Here is a 21,833-nt window from a genome sequence, read left to right on the forward strand (position 1 = left end):
ACGGTCTTTATCACTTTCACCGGCACTTATTAACTTTGAGGAGGGACCCTGCCACACAAAAAAACTACAAATAAGCTGACTGTTTTACCGCATACGTTACTTCCCCCTTTCATCATTCATGCAGCAATAGATGAGAATGCTTTTGCGCGAAATTTGCAAAGTTGGCAGAGCAACAAAAGAGACAAAAAGTTTTTTCTGGGGGGGGGAAGGGATAAAAGGACACTCAAGAATAAACATTGACCCCCCCCCAACCGAACTCATCAGCGCTGACGATTTCGGGTAGGGAGGGGGGTATTATCCACACGGTTGCTAACCATCATATGCTATTGTTTAGCCACAAATGGATTCATTACCTTATTGCTATTCATCCTTCACACAGCTGCTGGAAACAGGAATGTCATTTAATCTATCTGCAGGCCACTGGTAGATGAGGATTTTATGATACTATGCGCTCATGCGCTGGTCTTCATGGGAAACACAGTCCTCCTTAAGGCAAAACACTACTGCTTTTGACCACCTGCATCGCTAAAATCGGCCAAAACTGAAAAGTTACCAGCTGTTGCTTTAAAGGACAGATGATGAAAAGATGACCATGTTGATCAATGTTTTGCGTTCGGATTTATTTGATTGAATCTGTTCTTTGTACAGCAATACAAAATTCGCCAATATTAAAAAGTCTCCCAATACTCAATTTGATACGGTAGTTCTGATGATGTACCGTTAATAAAAACTATTGTAATAAATTCCCTCACTTCTATGTAGGCTATGTCATTGCTTGCTTCGCGTATTGGAGGATGCCAGTCTTTAGGAGGTTTCACAACGTGTTTTCCATCTGTCACAAACCACAGCAACCTCGGCCAGCCTGAAGAAGCCAAGATGAGAAATCGGTTGAAAAACCAAATTGTAGCAAAATCAAATTGGGAGTGAAAAAAAAGCGAGCAGGCTGTACCTTTGAATGTGGCTACCTCTCCCGTTTGTGCTTTGGGTAAACCTTTCTGACAAGCGTCAGTAGTAAGAGCCAGCGTCACCCCGCAGCTGCCAAGCAGAAAGCCAATTTGTTGACTTCCAGCATCCTGTAAGACGAATATATATAAAAGGTTAACACTCACATGTTCAACTCTTGGAGAAGAAAATGAAAAGTTTCAGAAAGGAGAGGTGCTAAGACCCAAAAATGATTTATAAAATAAATAAATTCATCTCAGGAACTGTGGGCGTCTGATGACATAGCTGGAGTGGAATAACAATCCTTTCACTTCACTTCAATCTCATTTGTTAGTGAACAGCTTCCGCAAACAGCATGCTTATAAAGGGCAATCAAGTACACGAATTAACATGCAGCACGTACAACTCATGATGGTAAATTTGCTCGCGATTGTTGCGCTAGCTGACTCTCAATGCATTATAATGCGCTTGAAATAGAACACCAAACAGATGAGGCGACTTTGACAAATAACAATGACGTGGCCCCAAAAACAAGATGTTCTTTGCAACAAATTGTACAAGGGTATTAGAATTGAGACCAGAATAACAATAACAAGCAGTAAAAAGGAGAAGTCCATGTGATCTGAAGTAAACCAGGTCTGCAGCTATCGATTATTTCATTAGTCGATTAATCGATGAACTAGTTAGTTCGAATATTCGAGTAATCGGATAAGGAACATGGAAAATAAAAACACTTGATTTGAGCGTCAAAACGTATTAAAAAAATAAATAAACAAGGATCTATGTACAACAAAAGAACAAAAGTCCGCTAGCTTAAATGCTATAAATGCTAACTTTTTTATTTATTTTTTTATTTTTACAATGCTCTTAACAAATGGTTCAGACACATATTCCCACCAAAAAAACGGCTAAATATATCTATAAACTAATTTACAAATGCATTAAAAAGCTTAGCTTACATTGGTCTTAACAGGGAGCATTTGGATTCAGCCATGTGAAATGAGGCAGACTAGAGGACAGTTCACTTTTAAAAGAAACCATTCCAACGCCACTTTAATTAAACGAATAATCGAAGCAACAAAATTGAATTTGAATATTTTTTTTCTAATCGAATACTCGAGTTAAATGATTAATCGTTGCAGTACTAAAGTAAACAAATAACCAATAAATGCCATTGATTTAAATATACAATTGTTCTCTCTCTTGATTTTAAAATGCCAAGAAGTGTCTTGTGACCATTACCTTTCTGGTTAACGGCACTTCAATGGGTACAGGCACCAACTCTGCCAGTAGACAGCCATAGAAAGCCACCATGAACATCACAGGGTCATTGTTGGGGAACACAAGTGCAACCTGTGGATAAAAATCCAAATCTGGTAATGTTTTGTGCGTCAAAAAGTTTAATCTTTCCTCACAGAGATCTGATACTGGCTTTTGAATGAATGATAAAAGAGAGGACAGATCAACTTTAGAGCACAGATGTTAAACCTGCGGCCCAGGGGCAACATCGGGCACGCCACAATTTACGTGGACCTCGAAAATTCATGTTTCTCGCTGAAATCAAATTCAAATAAAAGTTCGGTAGCCATTCATCTTTCATTTAGGACTAAGTAGACGATATCTAAACAACTAAGAGACTATCAAAATAGTTGTTGATTGATTTTATAGTCTATGAGTTGTCGATTAGTCAATGAATGGTAGCAGCACTTGTTGACATATATAATGGCCCTCCGAAGAAAACCAGAATCAGGATGAAGCCCACGACAAAGATGAGTTTAAAACCCTGTTTTAGAGGTCGAAAATGAGACCAAAACATGAAGAACACCAAAATAATACAGAGAATACATTCTTACGGTAAGATTTTTTTTGGTTAATGCTCATGGTCTAAAACAGAACACTAAGGCTATATCCAGACTGCAGGTCTTAATGTACAAATCTGCCCCCATATCTGATCTTTTCATAAGGGCCTGCGGTCCGGCATTTTCAGATTGTCAGGAAAAACTCAATTGTCTCTGCTGTCTCAAAACATACCCTATCTCCTGGCATAAGCAAAGGTTCATTCCTTGTGCTAAGCTTGTTGAGAAGGGTGTAGGCCAGTTTTTGACTGCGTGTCCATAGTTTACCTGCAGTGAAAAAACAAAGTGCAACACAAATATTTGAAGATTTAATGTCAGGTGTGTTACGAATGCATTATGTTCCACATAAAAACACTCAAAAAAGCATGTAAAACAGTTATCAAAGACATTGGACAGTTTAATTAACAATACCTACCATAGGTGAGAGTGTAGACAGGTTTGCCGGCGTTATCGAGCGCCGTCAGACAAGGGCTCTTGGGCTGGGTGGTTCCCCATCGTTGCAAGGCTGCTGTCAATGAGGGTGGCCAGTTGGTGACCACTCCAAGATGATCTCCTTCAAGGGGGCACATCAGTTGTCCTTCTGGCTTTGGCTGGTTTGGATTGGGTTGTTGGACTGAAAAAGTAATATTCATGCTGGAAAATCTAGCAGGAACACAAATAAACCCACAACCACTTGAAGGCAACAATGGTGCAGTGTCCCAAGCACATAATTGCTTTGACAGCAGATACCATTGCTCTGTGCAGCAATTCTGCAGGAGTGTTTTATAAGGTAGTGGTAAATCAGTGATTTATACATTCCTCAGAGGGAGGCAGGGATAGTTTGATGGCAAGATAGCAAGGACTGAAATAAGGCTAGTGGATTGAAGCCGCATATTCATTCCTTAACACTTTTTGGGGGTGCCCAACTTCTTTAAAATTCCATCTCATTTGTGCTTTCCAGATAAAACACTTCAACCAGGAAAGTTCTCCTCGCACACAACACTCATTCTGCAGAGGTTCACTCTGCTCTGCCAGAGTTTAGAGTGCTTTACAATGACCTGCTGGTGTGGTACTAATCCTGCTGTGTTTTCATTTGCACAGTGTTTATTCAGCCTGGCAGAGTACCACCCAAAAGTCACGACGGGCCGATGAGGAATGGAGGAATTCCACGAGAAAACAAGACCGGTCCACAATGTGTGTCTGTGTTTCTGAGGCCTGGCTCTGCCTTACCACTCCCTGAGCACACCTGGTGGTCTCTGATCCACAGTAGGAGGTGGGCGGACAACAAAGAAAAATAATTACTTATCTAAACGCTTACTTGGACTGTTTATTTGCAAGGTGTGGCAATGGGCTTGGTACAGCAACAACAACAATGGCACGCAGTCGACAAGTTTGGGCGAGATGGTAAAAATCTTTTATTACGATATGGGCCATTTAATATCATATTAACGATAAACTACGACTTAGTATATTTTTAATTACCTAATGAAAAAAAGGTTATTAATAATTCTGTGTTTGTCTTTATCAGTGGCTGTTTCTTTGCCATCGTAGTAATGATGGCTATATGTGTCCATTTTCATTAACTGTTTCATTAACAGTGGTACCACTACATACAAAGTTAATTCGTTCCAGGACATTGTTTCTAAGTCGAAATGGTCATATGTCGAGCAGGATTTTCCCATAAGAATACATTATAATTCCATTAATTCGTTCTGCAGCCTGAAAACCTACACTAAAGCCTTAATAAATATAGCTGGTACTCTTACAAGTGGCAATTACACATAGTAAAACAAATAAATTATTAATAAAAACCGGAATAATAATATAATATTGATAATAATTCCTGTAATAATGTAACGGTTCGGGTTCCAATGTGGCAGACATTTTTTGCATACTGTACTTGAACTCACAGTTAGAGGGAGAGGTGCGGTTGAGATTTACTTTGTCTTTTAATGTTCTGTTGAGAACACCGTCAACTGTGGTGGACAGTAGGCGTGTTGTGTTGCACAAGTTCTGAAATAAATAATAAAAACCTGACAAAGCTGGTGATTTCTTTGGCGATGTTACCACAACAATAATTGTCACCTTAACGTATAAAGACTGGCGAGGTCAGATGAGGACCGTGGAGATCGTCAACATTCTACGGCCGTATTGTTGAGCCAGTTCACGAATGCGCACCCCACGCTCATATTTTTCTATCATTTCCATTTTCATCACCATCTTAATGGTAAGTGTCACATTTTCCTTGTTTCACCACCGGCACTAACCTGCTTAGAACCTGTGTTGATTTCGCTCACAAGATAATTCACCGCGCGTCCATCTGCGGCGCTGTCATGTCGTCGTATTTCGAGCACGTCGCCGGATGTAGAAACAAACGGCGAGTCAAATTTTACGTCGGATCTCGAAAAGATCGCGTGTCGAAGCGATCGTATGTCGAGGTACCACTGTATTTATGCACCACGTGCTTGTGCTGTGTGATAATTTATCACACAACTGGTTTGCTAGTACAGGCATCTCTAGTAGCCGTACAACATCACTGATTTACGAAGTATCAACACTGGAGAGTTGAGCACAGTGTATTTAGGTTATGTATTCGGTTCCGAATTTCTGTATGTTTGTGTTCAAGACAACTCAAGAACAAAAAAAGGAACTACTGTAAAACTTGCAGGATATGTTTTTAATATGAAACGAAAGAGGTGATTACATTTTGATGTAACAAGGTCAAAGGTCGCAGTGGTCAAAAATATGTGTTAAAGATAACCAAAAACAAATAAAGAGATTATTATCAAACTTGCAGGATGTTTGTAATATGTAACGGAAGACGTCATTAAATCAAGGTCGCAAAGGTCAGGAAAAGACTTTCGCGATACCTTAATAATAAATTTGCCTATTTAAAACAAAATAGAATAGCTGAAATGATGACAAGAGAAAGAGTGATCACACTTTGGGGCATGAGGGAAGGGAGCGCCCACTCTCACAAATATGGGGATGCTTGGAATTTGGCTGCTTAGGTGGAGGTCTTCTCTCACAAGAGTGCTCCTCTAGGTCCAATATAGTATTGAAATTTACGTTAGAGATGACAGAAGAAATTCATGATTATACATAATTTAATAACATCATATTGCCCAGCACAACAGTGGACCTCAGAAATAAACCAAGCTACTGTTCACTGTGCACCAACCTATATTGTAGGGTGTGCCGAGGCAAATATGGATTTGCATTACCAAGGCAAATACGGAACCTGGACTATGTCGGAAACCTAGTATAATAATAATACATTTTATTTCTAGAGTGCTTTTCACGCCACTCAAAGACGCCTAAGTATAGTGGCAACTGTGAGTATAAACTCACCATCCATGAGCTCCTCGAAGTCGTCCACAAAGAATTCTCGCAAAGGTGGTCGCTTCGGTCTTTTCAGTGTGTTGAGCAATTGCTGGATTTTGGAGGACACTCGGCTGTTGACTGGAACACCTAAACAATGATGTTGCGAAGAGGATGGCGTGTGAAGTCAAATTCGTTAATGAGGAGAATGGATGAGTAAGGAGAAAACATACAGAAGATCAGAAGACTGCTTCAAGGCATTGAGGCACACTGGTGTGCCAAAGTTAGTGTTTTTAAGTCAGCAAACTCTCCAATAACCCTTCCAGGATGACTAATCAGGTTGTGAGGATCTGCCTGCTGCCTAGCAACCATCTGTCGTCTCCGAACCAGCATCTGAGACTTGAGGTCTGTCATTAGGTGTATGTGCTCAGCTCACGGCAAGTGGTTGGAACTTAAGTTGACAATAATGCAGTTCGATTTTGGTACTGTACACAGATAAATCGAAGTGTTAATATTACCACTTAAGCTGGTATTATAATTGTCTTTGACTATTGCATGGATGAAAAATAATGTTGATTTTAACTGATAATTATTGCGTAAAAAATTGTGTTGTGGATTAGGTATTTTTGTATTTAAAAAATGTGTTGTTGTTTTTGTAAGTGTACATTCTTACATTTTTGTGTGTGTTAATTTTGGAACCATCAAAAAGTGGTCATTTTGGCCAAGTTAAGAAGTGACGTGTCAAGCATGATGTGGCATTGTTAACAACTGGGCATCCTCAAAATATATATTAATTTGACAAATGAGCGAGCACTATTAGGTAACATTGCCTATTCTGTTAACTCAGCTAAGATAGAAAATATCAGTGGTGCTCTGTCAGGGTCTTCAAAACCTTATATGCTAGCCAAAACAAAATGTACAATTTAAATACAGTATATCATTACCCGTTGGAAGACATTTGTGATGCTTATTTATAGAAATCATTATGTCCTTGTCGTTTAACTCACTGCCATTGACAGTTGTCCAAGCCATTTGAACTGGGAAGGTTGGCAGTGATTTGAGGCCAGCTTCTCCCGGTTCAAATGGATTGGATTTCTATCACCGTCAATGGTACTAATTGACCATAAACTCAACTGGTCTGAACTGCCCAGTAGAAACAGGCATTTGTTAGCTATTTGTAACATGGTTTTGTCCAAGTGAATTGATTCTATGTTGGGGAGGGGCAAGTGTCAGACATTCCAGCCACAGGAGACGGAGACCACAGCTGCACACAGCTTGCCTGATGCGTTTTTGTTCTATAATAAGGTCGGCTCAGACAGCCTCAGTCTGCTCATAGAAAGGCAAACACATATTGGGCTCGCACATGTTAAGGGGCAGCGCAGCACCTGGTGGGCCAATTAGACAAGTTCGACAACATCTGATCGCCCTGAGTCCCATGCACTCAAAGGCTTCGATAAATTAATGGACTTTAATTGCAGATGAGGACTTGGTTGTGATAATTAACATATTATGGTTCTGAGAATCAGGCCATTTTTCTCTACAACCGAAACATCCCATCCATTACATTGCATCACTGTCATGCAACATTTTTGCATTTTATTAAGTGGAAATTTGACTTAGCATACAATTAATCGGATATCTATCTGTAGAGCGTACTTGAATGCTTATACGCAGGAGAGCTGATGATGAATTGTTATTGTTTTATCAAATTATCATCTTACTCATTCGTTAAAAGACTAATGATTAATAATGAAAAATATAAATATCTGATAACAATTGAGACTAGGCATCTACGTTAAAGAGTATTACAACACCTGGGGAAATGCTAACTTTCCATCATCTATCCATAAACGCATGCCTTTTGGAATCATATCATGCCACTTCGTGTGATTACACACATCGCAACACCAAGAAAAAGATAGAAATTTGGATCGACTGTCAAGCTAAAACAACTGGCGCCCGAGATCCCGGAAACAAGCATATTGTGTGCGTGACGTCACAACTAGGAAACACCCGGGTCAGTGCTTGGGTCCTGACAAAGTACTGAATGGCGGCGATGATGGCGGACAATTTTGTTTCTAGTTGCAGCGACGAATCCGACGTAACAAACGTTCTTCTAATAGTGACGAGAAGAGTTATGAACCTTTCTTTGGTGTTTTGGGTTATCAATTTGAGCCCAAACGAAAGCCAATGCAGCCTAATGAAACGATCATTGAGGGGAGCAATCACACTGATGAAACACCGGCAACAGATCGTGTGGGAAACACCGAATGGTTTGTTTTGCATTTCTTTTTGTGAAGCTGTGACCGCAAAATAAAGTAACATATAGAATGATTATCATTTATTGTGCTTTCATAAGTTTTCGCTCTGGCAACAGACACAAATATGAATGGAATTAAAGGATTTGTTGTATTTATTTTACGAGCGATAATTAAGACATGTGTCCAGTCCTATATCCAATGCATGATATGTTTTTTATTATAAAAGAGTACTCACTCTGGCCATTTCAAGCTTGGCTGCTCCCCTCCTTTGCTTTAACTGGGGTGGTGGGGTGGTCTCATCAGTGGCAGTCATCGTCCTCTTTCTTGATATGTCGGGACATTTAGGTGGCTGCGCGTGTATGGTGGGCACTGCATCTGCTTTCAGCAGCAATTTCTTAGCTAAACCTGATTTAATTTGTCCATAGTTCGAACAGCTTTCAGGTGTAAAATGCACACCACAAAAAACCGTGCCGGAGGCTGGGTCTGCAAAATTAGCCCTCTTTGCACAGACGAACTTTACCCATTGTCTGCGTGGACCAGGTCTTTTTCTCGCATTCGGGAACTCATGGGTACTACATTGCGACAAATGGCTATTTGTACACCACATAGCACGACAGGTTTGAACCATTTTACCGATTTTTTGATAAAACACGGACGCAACTCTCTTGTCGATAAACAACGATGGCACCTGCCTTGACCTTTGTTTCCTGGCTGTGACGTCACAGCCCCATTCGGCTTTTTCCGGGCTACATTCGGAAATGTTCGTGATTTTCAATCTATCTTCGATAACTGGTCACGAATGTGATTTATTTTTTTTGTTAACTTTATTAATATTTGTTATCTTGCCACATAACGGTTCTATTGATATCTCACAGCCCCTTAGTATTATAATTCTCTTTAATGAACATCACATTTTGAGTCATGTACTACTACTGTACCAAATGTTAATATAGTGGGCTATGACGCATAATATGATGTCCACATATGTGGATACAAGATTTTTATGAGTTTTTTTAAATTACCAAAAATAGTTAGTTGCCTTATGAAAGATTAAACAACATAAAATATATACACGGGTTTGCTATTGTCACGCACATTTCCACCACCTTTCATTTTAATTTCAGTTTGACAAGTGAAAGTAGAGCAGGAAAATGTTGCCTCTGGTTGGCTCTTATCACTGAGATCGACCTCAATTTTTTCACGATAAACAATCACAGTCAAATTATTAGACGGCCTTATCTAATATATTGTCCCACATTTGATGTTTTGAGATGACACTCAAAAAAACTCCAAAAAGAAACATAAAATACTCATGCACATATGACACGTAATCGGCCTTTTTACATCAACTGTTGTGTACAACAGTATCGAGCACGCAGATCAGGAAATAATAATCACAATGCCACAGATGCAAACGCACTGACCTTGTCAGCAAGACTTTCAACAATATGAACAACATCAAAAACAGATGGATCAAATGAGTGACTTCACGTCTCTTTTTTTGGGAGGAACATGGCTGGCGGAGGGGTGCAACACCTGACAGTCGTCATGTCACATGCACAGAAAAACGCACAGGCTGCCATGGTAGCAATGGTAGCAATAATAAATACCATTTATCAAACTGAGGGATCCCTCACCTCTCCATTCACAGCCTGGAGGAGAAACAAATGAGGACGTCAATGAATATAATCCTCCACCAACGCAGTTTCTAATCAAAAAGAGATGCTAGCTTCATCTTTTTTTTATCCTCTCGATTGATTCGACAAACATGAATTAAAACACTGTCCTTGTGATCCAGAGCCCTAAGACAAATGTTGCTTGAAGGCTGTTTTTATAACCAATAAATAACATTGCAATTTACCACGGAGTTAAATGTTTCACACTCAAGAGTCCAAAATTTATCAGTAGAATGATAATAAAACATTGATTAGTATTGAAAAAAACTAATAATGGAAACTGTTTTATCACAGAGTAACTTAAGAGTCTATTGGAGATTTTTTTTACAAGGGGCAAAGGAGGAGAGGTGTTACCATAGCAACACATAGAGGGTTCGCCGGCAGCTTGTGCCAGTCTGATTGGAAGACTGACTAAAGAGGAAAAACAGAGGGACAAACAGCAGGGGAGGCAAACCGGAAGGAAGCGCGTAGCAGTGTGCTTGCAGGACACTAACCATCTGCCGTCTCCATGATGCTGGTGTGGTGGTTGTAGCTACGGGACACGCCCCGTATCGAAGTGACGTGAGACTGCTCTGCGTGGATGGATGAGCGCTCCGAGAGGCCCGTCACATCTGGAGGAGCTATGTGGTTATCTGTGATAGAAGGGGTGACAAATGATGTGTCAACTAGCAATCTCTTCATTCATTCATTTTAAAAGAGACTTATCCTTAGATTCTACATACTCAGAATTTTACCAGAGAAACTTTACTTTGTTTTTGGATGATTCACTATGGAAAGCAGTACAGCGAGAATACAATTAAAACTATATGAATTAGAAGATATGGAAAACTAACACACATTATAACAGATTTCTCAAACTCTTCCCTTTTGTTCTTTTTTTCCTGGATGTTGCTGGAATGCGTTTGTGTCTAGAGATGTCAACTTTGAATGTCAAGCAGTGGTCGCACACTGCCGCGTGAAGATTGAATCTAATTGGACTCAGCAAGAACTGTAATTTTCGGACCATAAAGTGCTATTTTTCTCCCTGCTTTGAACCCTGTAGGTAATAGTCAAGTGTGGCTTATTTATGGATTTTTGCATGTCGGCAATGTGGTCTATATGTTAGCAAAGAAATTTCTTATAAATTTGGTGGGTGCGGCTTAGGCCTGCAACTAATGATTATTTTTATAATCGATTAATTGAATAAATGTCACTTCTTTCAATTATATTCACAATTTTCCTTGAAGTTGTTTTCGGCATTTTGTTAGTTGCAATGAAGACAAAATGGATGACTATTTCCTTCAACTGTATCGATTATCAAATCCGTTGGCAAATAATTTATTAATCGATTAGTTGATGCAGCCTTATTAGGAAGCTAGTTTAAACAGTAAGATGTCCGAAAATTGGCAAAAATGTGAAGTGTTGTTTTCCAAAGTAAAAGCAGATATTTGTTCAAGTAAGAATTCGACTTAACGAAAGTATAATGAAGAAATCTGTTTCAGTTGAAGGTCCTAGACGATTAATCGTTGCACCTCTAGTGTGGCTTAGCTATTGTAAGAGGGCTAAGTTATAGAAAGCTATTGTATTTGTATGTGTAGAATTTTAAATAATCTCTGATCAGAAATGCATAAATTGATGTAATTTTGATGATGAAAAATATTTTTAACTGTATGGAATGAATGAAAATGTAAAAAATAAATAAATAAATAAAAGCCTTATGAAGGCATTTAGTTAAAAATATGGAAATTGAATTAATAAAATTGTAAATATATATATATACAGTAGGACAAATAAGTATTTAGTCAACCACTAATTCTGCAAGTTCTCCCACTTGAAAATATTAGAGAGGCCTGTAATTGTCAACATGGGTAAACCTCAACCATGAAAGACAGAATGTGGAAAAAAAGAATGTCACTGTTAGATTTTTAAATAATTTATTTGCGAATCATGGTGGAAAATAAGTATTTGGTAAATACCAAAAGTTCATCTCAATACTTTGTTATGTACCCTTTGTTGGCAATAACGGAGGCCAAACGTTTTCTGTAACTCTTCACAAGCTTTTCACACACTGTTGCTGGTATTTTGGCCCATTCCTCCATGCAGATCTCCTCTAGAGCAGTGATGTTTTGGGGCTGTCGTTGGGCAACACGGACTTTCAACTCCCTCCTCACCCCGTGGCGTCAAAATGATAACAAGAACGGTGAGCAAAAATCCCAGAACCACACGGGGGGACCTAGTGAATGACCTACAGAGAGCTGGGACAACAGTAACAAAGGCTACTATCAGTAACACAATGCGCCGCCAGGGACTCAAATCCTGCACTGCCAGACGTGTCCCCCTGCTGAAGAAAGTACACGTACAGGCCCGTCTGCAGTTCGCTAGAGAGCATTTGGATGATCCAGAAGAGGACTGGGAGAATATGTTATGGTCAGATGAAACCAAAATAGAACTTTTTCGTATAAACACAGGTTCTCGTGTTTGGAGGAAAAAGAATACTGAATTGCACCATACCCACTGTTAAGCATGGGGGGGGACATCATGCTTTGGGACTGTTTTTCTGCAAAGGGACCATGACGACTGATCTGTGTAAAGGAAAGAATGAATGGGGCCATGTATCGAGTGATTTTGAGTGAAAATCTCCTTCCATCAACAAGGGCATTGAAGATGAAACGTGGCTGGGTCTTTCAGCATGACAATTATCCCAAACACACAGCCAAGGTCCTGGAGTGGCCTAGCCAGTCTCCAGATCTCAACCCCATAGAAAATCTGTGGAGGGAGTTGAAAGTCTGTGTTGCCCAACGACAGCCCCAAAACATCACTGCTCTAGAGGAGATCTTCATGGAGGAATGGGCCAAAATACCAGCAACAGTGTGTGAAAAGCTTATGAAGAGTTACAGAAAACGTTTGGCCTCCATTATTGCCAACAAAGGGTACATAACAAAGTATTGAGATGAACTTTTGGTATTGACCAAATACTTATTTTCCACCATGATTTGCAAATAAATTCTTTAAAAAAAATCAAACAAGGTGATTTTCTGTTTTTTTTCCCACATTCTGTCTCTCGTGGTTAAGGTTTACCCATGTTGACAATTACAGGCCTCTCTAATATTTTCAAGTGGGAGAACTTGCACAATTAGTGGTTGACTAAATACTTATTTGCCTCACTGTATATACATACAGTATATATACTGTACAGTACAGGGGACCTAGTGAATGACCTACAGAGAGCTGGGACAACAGTAACAAAGGCTACTATCAGTAACACAATGCGCCGCCAGGGACTCAAATCCTTCACTGCCAGACGTGTCCCCCTGCTGAAGAAAGTACACGTCCAGGCCCGTCTGCGGTTGGCTCGAGAGCATTTGGATGATCCAGAAGAGGACTGGGAGAATGTCTCTCATGGTTGAGGTTTACTCATGTTGACAATTACAGGCCTCTCTAATATTTTCAAGTAGGAGAACTTGCACAATTGGTGGTTGACTGAATACTTATTTGCCCCACTGTATATACAAAGACAATTTTGTCATTACGTCTTTTGGTGGCAACACATAAATAGTTGGCTACACTGTCACTGAGCATTAGCAGTCTACTACATGCATGGAGGAGCTTTGACAGCAATGTGGCCCAAAGCCTTTTTACATGACTGAATGACAGTGATGGCAGACAGAGATAACAGAGTCCAAGCACATGAATGAAAACTCCTAACGTTCTTTGTCTTGCCTCGTTAAGTGCTTGTGTGTATCTTGATGGTAACAAAAGCAGATGTGTGAAACACTGATTTCAGTGTTTTTTCAATGGATTGCTGGAGATAATTGAATGCTCCAAACCTCTGCTGAATTCAGCAAATGGAAGACAATAGCAGCTGTGGTTACCCCTTGGTTTAAATGGATTGGATGTCTATCGTCAACAAGGGGAGCCAGTGGGATAGTAAGTTACAAAAAATATCACACACCTAGGTGTGTATGTGCCATAAGGTCAGCCAGCGCTGTAGCTTTGGTGTTGGCGTTGAGAGGAGTGTTATTAGTATTGGTGGCTCTTCCTCCCGGGTGGGACGAGGTGGACGAAGCAGACGATGACGTGGACGAACCCTGGATCACCCGGTTAAACCAGTGTTCGACAGCAGGGTGGCCGTGAGTCTGGTTGGGCGTGGAGTTGGTCAGACGTCCCTTTCGCCGCAACGAGCCCTCGTCTTCCGACGCCGAGGAAGTGTCTGTGTTAGGCAGTAATACAAGAAGCGGCTCAGATTCACGTATGAGTAGTCATACAAAGTGTTGTTAATCTTACTTCAAAAAAGTAATTAGTGACAGTTACAAATTACTTCTCCCAAAAAGTAACTGAGTTAGCTCAATGTAAGAGTAATCAGTTACTTGGCAAAGTAACTGGCGTTACTTTTCATGTTCTACACGTTATTACATGATCCAATCTATGACGTCTTTCAAATCAAATACGTTTATTTTAACTGATTGAATTGAACAGTTTTTTTTTTCATTTTTTTTTTCTTTTAATTTCACCTATATAACAGTGTAATGGTATACAAACTTTCAAATGCTGTGAGAAAAAACTTTTTGTTTTTCATGTTGTATTGAACCCGCACCGAACAGTGACCTCCGTACCGAAGTAGGTCCTGAACCGTGACTTGTGTGTATGGTCACACCCCTAACGTATATGGCGGAAAACACAGGCAAGGCTGAAAGAGCAGTTTCTGCTCTTGCACTTCCTTTAAAATAAACTGCTGTATTTTAAGCCAAAAGAACTGTTGTGTTTGATAGAACAATATGTCTATATGCTGCCATAGCAGATTCATGGCGCATAAAGCCCCCGAAATATTTTTAATTTGTCCGTTTCACCCTGAACACCCCCGTTTAGACACCGCGTAACCGCTTTTGTTTCAACCCAGCCATAAAAAGAAGCTAAGTAATTGTATTTATAATTCTAAATGTCTGTCACTTTTAGCTTAGAATCATTAACTGATGTTTAATATTTAGTTTAAAAAAATAACTATAAAAAAAATTATTCACTCGCATATTTTAAACTTTAAATAAATTATGTCACAATGAAAAAAATGGTGTCTGTAAATAAGTAATGGATATCTACCTCATAACTATCCCATAATTTTTTTTTTTTTTTTTTTACTGTCGCATTTTCCCCGATATGCTAGATGATAAATAATCGATACAAAGAAAAAAGAAAAAAAAACGTTGAAAAGGGTAAATATTTGGAAAAGAAAATCTCGACCACTCCTTGATGTCTGCAATTATTGCATCGCGACTTTTGTTATATTACCATGTTTCACCCATAAAATCACCAAAAAATCCGGCTGTGGCCATTCACAGCTGTGTTTTGACACTCAGATATACATGCTACATTGAGTTTTTGGACCAAAAAGAGGTAAGTACGTGATAATATCTCATTAAAATCGTGGAGTCTTTAATTATGCTCTGTCATGCTCTCACCTCCAATTAGGGTTTCGCTGTTTAAATTTTTTTTTTTAAATGCCTTCCTGTTCAAAATTTTTCTTCCCCCAGAAAATTGAGATTTTAAGCATTTCAATGCTGTATCACACATGCATATCGAATAATTTTGAAATTTGGTCAAATTGGGCATCTCAGAGCAGAACTTCAAGTCACCTGAGTGTTTTCCGACATATAGATATATTTTTCAATATGCAGGTGAGCCTCTGAATCTCTTCCCCCCCTAAATTGGGCGTCTCAGAGCAGAACTTCAAGTCACCTGAGTGTTTTTTGCCATATAGATATATTTTTCAATATGCAGGTGAGCCTCTTCCCTCCCCTATCTCTAGTCGTTTTGATTGAATTAAATCACACAAGGCTTATGGATACGTCATTCAAGAAAAGTTTAGGGCACGTGACTATTTTTGGTGAAAAAAAAAAAAAATATTAAAAAAATATATACAGTGGTACCTCTACATACGAATTTAATTCGTTCCAGGACCTTGTTTGTAAGTCGAAATGGTCGTATGTCGAGCAGGATTTTCCCATAGGAATACATTATAATTCCATTAATTCGTTCCAAAGCCTAAAAACATACACTAAATTCTTAATAAATACTGCTGGCACCGTTACAAATGGCAATTAAACATAGAAAAACAAATAAGTTATAAATAAATAATTCAGAATAATATAAGAAGAAGAAGAAGAATTAATAATTATTCCTGAAAATAATGTAACGAATCGGATTCTAATATGGCGGACACTTTTTACTGTCCCTGAACGCACCGCGAAGGTGACGTCTCCAGTGAGATAGGTCGGTGCGGTAGAGATAATACTTTCGTTTTCCTGAGAGCAGTCAACTGCTTAAGACAATGAGCGTTTTGTGTTGGATAAGTTCTTAAATAAATGATAAAAACGTGACAAAGCTGGCGATTTCCTTGGCAATGTTACCACAATAATAATTGTCACCTTAACTTATAAATAGTGGCGAACGGTGGTCATAAGAGACCATGGAGCTGTATTGTTGAGCCGGTTCAGGGACGCGCACCCCAAGCTCATATTTTTCTATAACTTGCATCTTCATTTCAAAGGTAAGCATCACTTTTTTCCTTGTTTCTCCAACTGTATCAACTTTTTTTGAAAACTGTGTTGATTTCTCACATAAGAAAATCCACCGTGGGTTCGTTTGCAGTGCTGTCATGTCGTCGTATTTCGAGCAACTCGTCGGATGTAGAAACAAATGGCGGCTCAAATTTTACGTCGGATGTCGAAAAGATCGTGTGTCGAAGTGATCGTATGTAGAGGTACCACTGTATATATTGTATTTTTCGGACTATAAGTCGCAGTTTTTTTCATAGTTTGGCATGGGGTGCGACTTATACTCTAGAGCGACTTATGTGTGAAATTATTAACACATTATATCATTTCACTTGTTATTTGGGTGTTTTGGAGTGACGCTGATGGTTTTGCAAACTTGTTAGCATGTTCTTTATGCTATAGTTATCTGAATCACTCTTAATAGGTATGTTACGTTAACATACTGGCCACGTTCGCATTTCGTTGTTCATGCATCATGTAACACTTCCTAACATGCATTCACAGCAGTTCAAGTAATTCCATAATGAAATATCCTGGCCTTGAAAAACTTGCCCCTCAAAGCTTTAGGCACAATTCCAACAAGCCCATGTTTACATGTGTGAAAACAGCGGTCTCGGAGGGTGTGCTTAACAGTGAATAATCTGTTCGTTATTCCTCTGGTCATTCCTCCTATATATCAGTCTCAGTAACCATGGCAAAGTGAAGCAGAAGAGCATAGTAAGGATCAGAAAAACCAGAGAAAAAGAGTTGGCATTCATCACTTGAAAACAGATGAGAAGTGAGTGAGTTGCTTGGATTTAACTGACAAAAACAGCAGGATATAATTGGGAGGCAGTGCTTAATGAGCTATACATTAATGACTTGTCGGGTCTGCTAATTACAGCAATGTACAGCGTTCCAGTGATCAAGTGCAATCACAACAAGTCTGATGTGTTAACAGTCATTATATATCATATTCACAAAAATTAATGGATATTGGACTTCCTGTTTAAATTACGACAAACAAAAACACTAAAACCTATTATGCAAGATAAATTTGACCTTCTCTATAATGTCACAGAGTGAGCAGATCCTGTTTGTTTTCCAATTCCAAAATGTCTGGCATCAACATATCACAAACTGTAACAGAATCAGGTAAAATGTTAACATTCTAAAACAATGCAAACAATGTCATCTAGTATGCAACTTGTGGGAAGGCCTGACTGGGAATGCACTCGTGATAACTGAGTTCTTTGTAATCCCAAACAATAGCTACTTTCATCAAACTGAACTTTTCTTTTTCATGAAGGAGTATTTTACAAAACAGTCATGGATTACGAGAGTGCTACACTGTGCTGTTTCAGTGAGGCAATAGGAAGGGTGATCCGTGTACAAAGATAATTAGCATTAGTTTGGCAATCCACAGCGCTCTAAATATAGACGCAAAAGTCTCACCTGGCGGAGTGCATGTCTCGACAGAGGACTGTACTAGCACAGATCGTCTCTTGGATGGCATTGGCATCTTCCTTTCTTTGTATTTGGCCAAAGCTGCTTGGACGGCTTCTGTGTGTAGATCTATACCGCGCAAACACAATGCATCGGTAAACCTTTAAAACAACTCCAGCAAGATTTTTCTGATTACCGGAGCGGAAGCGTTCATCCCTGGTGTTGGCTGCCCGAGATTTGTTGTGTTTGGAGTCGGAGAGAATAGCCTGGGAAGAGGCCTGGATCCGGCTGTCGATCTGTAGAGAAGGATCTACACCTGCAGAAAAAAGATGAGTGAATCATCATTACAGCATGTAGTGTATTTCTATTTATTAGTCCCTGCCAGTCATCAGCTTCCCTGGCCTTTCCGTGGCAGCAGCTTAGCGGAGGATCATTGAGCTCCACATTGTCAGCAACTCTTAGACAGCAGTATAATTCACCTGCTGCAATGCTGAGCAATAGTCTTACACACATTCAGTCAATCTACTGAATAGCGCAAGCTGCATTAAGTGCATCAGGCTCAATTTCGTCTGAGGACATTCCAGGACACTGCGAAGAACGAGCGTGACACCAAACTGGTGAGCGAGGACAAACACTTGAATGGTGGCCCCTAACACAAAGTAAAACAATGGCTGCTCTCCAGCTTTTAGATGAAAAAGGTTTTTTTTACACACCAGGGCCTCAGACTGTGTTGCTGGGCAGAAGATGCTTAATTTAAACCAATCGGTTGCATGCCCTGCCACAGGAGACACATTTCTTGGTCCACAGCCAACAAATGATACTTTAGCATCTTTTCAGTCCATTAAACTGATAAGTACATCTTAGTTTTTGCCTATTTTCACAGCACTGCACTCAATTTGCTATCAGCATTAGCACACTAACAAAACCAAGCAAACTCTGCATCATTCGTGTTTTTTTTTTCTTGCTGAAATAAAATCACCTATTCACATTTTTGCGCTATTAAGGTAACCAAGACGCCTCACTGTGACACTATTGTCATGACTTGATAAAACTTATTACAAAAGTAGCAATTTGTGTCAAGGGACACTGTTAAACAAGTGATGCATCTTGACTGAGACAAACTTTTTAGGTCAGGAAGGAACTTAGTTTACTGATATTTAGTTTTTTTCTCATAAAGGGACAGGACCGCTGCATGAAACATAGAGTGAAACATCTATAAATACTATGCCACAGAACTAAACTAGAACTAAAAACCACACTACATGTCGCACTTTGACAATTAGCTATACAGTATATTTGACATGCATTTTTTTAAAGTCTTTTTTTTTATTTCTGATTTGGTTTTAATGGAGATTTTTCTAGATTAATGTATTATCAAAATCGCAATCATACACTAAATATCCTTACCTTGTATCTGTGGGATAAACGGTGCCAACAGTTTGCTTCTTTTCTTCTCGTACCCCTTCTGAGTGATGTCCCCTGTACAGAGACGAAGAACAGACGGAGTAGGGAGAGGGGCAGAGAGAGAAAGAGAGAGAGAGAGATGAGTCATTAGCTGTGATGAGTCCTGTGTGTGTGCATATGTTTTTGTTATTGGTGTTCAGCGCATTTTCTTACATTAAAACTGGGGTTAAGTGCATGGGGAAGAGTGCACACAAGCCATAGTCAAGCTGGATTTAGACTTCAGGTCAAAGTGCCCAATTTCAATATGATGCCTATATTTGACACTTTTAGCGTAGCTTACCCTGGATGTTGCAGTGACTAGAGGGCAATATTACCTGTACGCTGTATCAGTATATTGTGATCAGAGGTGACACAATATGCACATCACAATACAAGGTTATGTTCCCAATATGTTGAGTGAATATATTTTTGAGAAATACGTAATTATTCATTGATTTTCTTTGTCAATTTTCTCACAGACGCCATCTTACCATGTGACGTCATTGGTCAAAGTCAGGTGTAACAGTGATTCAGGCCGCAAACATGGACAATGGATACTAGACGACTTATTGTATTGGGCGTATTACACAGGTAGCTATATTTCCTGAAAATTGTTGTTAGCTGCAATTAATAAATAAAATTAGTTAAACATCTGTTCTTCATTTATCTGTTGACATAAAAAAAGTTTTGACGAGCCAATATATTGCAATATGTATTGCAATTAGGGCTGGGCGATATGGCCTTAAGTACTATTCACTGTAAATTCAGTTGTAGCGTTAGCGTACCGGTTGATAGCATAGAATAAAATGCCATTATTTGGTGAATTTCACTGTTGGCAACAAAATCTTTTGGAAATACTGCATGAATTACATTTGCATGGATTGAATGAGCGATTTTGTATATCATCTTTAGAAATACATGGTTTTAAGCTTAAGACTTACATCAGCAATAATGGCCATCACATTATGACAGTAGTTCAGGAAAGTGGAACTCAGTTGGTTTTAAGATGCTGAATTTTATTCTATATTAAAAGAAGACCTTTGACTTTTGACGTTAAAGAATAGGCGGCATAAAGGTTAACAAGGTTTGGCTTACCAAAAATACCAAATCTTTCGATGAGCATTTTAACTGAAACATATTCAGTAATACTGTGTTTAATAATACTGTTTATAGTCACACAACATGCAAAACAACACGTTTTTTAATCCACATTAGGTAAAGGCTGTTTCTAATCTGGCGATTTCCAATCCCAAGGGCAATTCCCTCCATTTACGCTGCTATTACCAATCTTGTATTGCATTACTAACCAGCTGATACTAACTATACCACCCGTGGCTGGGATGGAATTAAGGAAAAGGTTATCAGCAAAGCTATGATGAGATAGTCAACCAATTCATCTAGCAGGAAACAAGAAACATTTGCCAAAGATCAATACAGCCCAACGGTATTTTCCACTACATTCTGATAAACTCATGTCTGTTGAATCGGAAACACGAACATCAACAACATCAGCATGACTCTGAATCGTAGATACACTCATAGCAGCGGTCAAGTGGAGAGGAACGTTCCGCTTTATTTAAATTGATACTAAAATACATAAATGACAGCGAGTCGGGTGTTGTGTCGCTATCGTTGCTGTGACGCTCCAGCATGAAGCACAACAATGCAGTAGTGTGAAGGCAGGTGTTGTTGTTGTCACACTTCTCCTGAGTCACCCCCTGACAGCTAAATGGCTCCACTGTTTAATGTCCAACAATGCCCAGCTCTCCATAGGCTGCGCCTCCTGACCCAACACTGACTCTTCTGTTGTGACACCTCTCTATCTGTGTGCGTCAGTGCACATTGGCGTGTGTCTATGTGCATACCGGGGCGTCAGAGTACACGCACTACAGCATTACGCCTTGACAAATACACAATGGTGGTTCTTTTCTCTGCAGCGGGCCCAAATTGGAGCTTCGGTGGCCAAGCATGGGCTCACGTGCATCCTGATCTGTGAAGTTATATCTCAGTTGAATCTTTTGAGTTGCAAACCAACAACTATGTCAAATTTGGAAGAATGCATAGCTTCTGGCCTAGCAATTATCCTTGACCACAACCACAGCAAAAACACAAAAAGGTTTGGCGCATCAAAGATCGCATTAATTCTATTCAAAAATGGGGTTCAACCAGTGTCTAAAATCACTTTAGACTTCCTACCATAGTTTCCTTAAATTGGTGCTTGGAGTTCTGTTCCTATGGTGACATTGTAACCCTAATTTGTATGTAAATCGGATAGGTAAGCTACACTCACACAGCGGTAATGCAAGTTGTAAATACAGTTAAAACAGTATTTGTAAAAAAAAACACTATTAAAAGAAAACAATTAAAGCAAGTTCAAACAAACTATGTCTAATCAGACAGAAT

At 39.3% G+C, this 21,833-nt stretch overlaps 1 protein-coding gene across 4 annotated transcripts in view; it reads right to left on the minus strand.

The window, feature by feature from the left end:
- The window catches only part of dip2a (disco-interacting protein 2 homolog A), a 100,528-nt gene that overhangs the window by 33,472 nt on the left and 45,223 nt on the right, over nucleotides 1-21,833 (minus strand). For 2 of the 4 annotated variants that reach the window (XM_057851735.1, XM_057851736.1), the window contains exons 2-13: nucleotides 19,395-19,466; nucleotides 18,184-18,303; nucleotides 17,997-18,116; nucleotides 13,967-14,224; nucleotides 10,530-10,667; nucleotides 9,970-10,011; nucleotides 6,129-6,248; nucleotides 3,214-3,411; nucleotides 2,974-3,065; nucleotides 2,185-2,295; nucleotides 950-1,073; nucleotides 753-862 (exon numbers count right to left, since the gene is read on the minus strand). In XM_057851735.1, the coding sequence (XP_057707718.1) occupies nucleotides 753-862; nucleotides 950-1,073; nucleotides 2,185-2,295; nucleotides 2,974-3,065; nucleotides 3,214-3,411; nucleotides 6,129-6,248; nucleotides 9,970-10,011; nucleotides 10,530-10,667; nucleotides 13,967-14,224; nucleotides 17,997-18,116; nucleotides 18,184-18,303; nucleotides 19,395-19,466 (1,505 nt within the window). The remainder of the gene's footprint in view (nucleotides 1-752; nucleotides 863-949; nucleotides 1,074-2,184; nucleotides 2,296-2,973; nucleotides 3,066-3,213; nucleotides 3,412-6,128; nucleotides 6,249-9,969; nucleotides 10,012-10,529; nucleotides 10,668-13,966; nucleotides 14,225-17,996; nucleotides 18,117-18,183; nucleotides 18,304-19,394; nucleotides 19,467-21,833) is intronic. The other 2 variants (XM_057851737.1, XM_057851738.1) reach the window with 1 other exon arrangement.

This window comes from Corythoichthys intestinalis, chromosome 12 (assembly GCF_030265065.1).
Source record: "Corythoichthys intestinalis isolate RoL2023-P3 chromosome 12, ASM3026506v1, whole genome shotgun sequence".
Lineage (NCBI taxonomy): Eukaryota > Metazoa > Chordata > Actinopteri > Syngnathiformes > Syngnathidae > Corythoichthys > Corythoichthys intestinalis.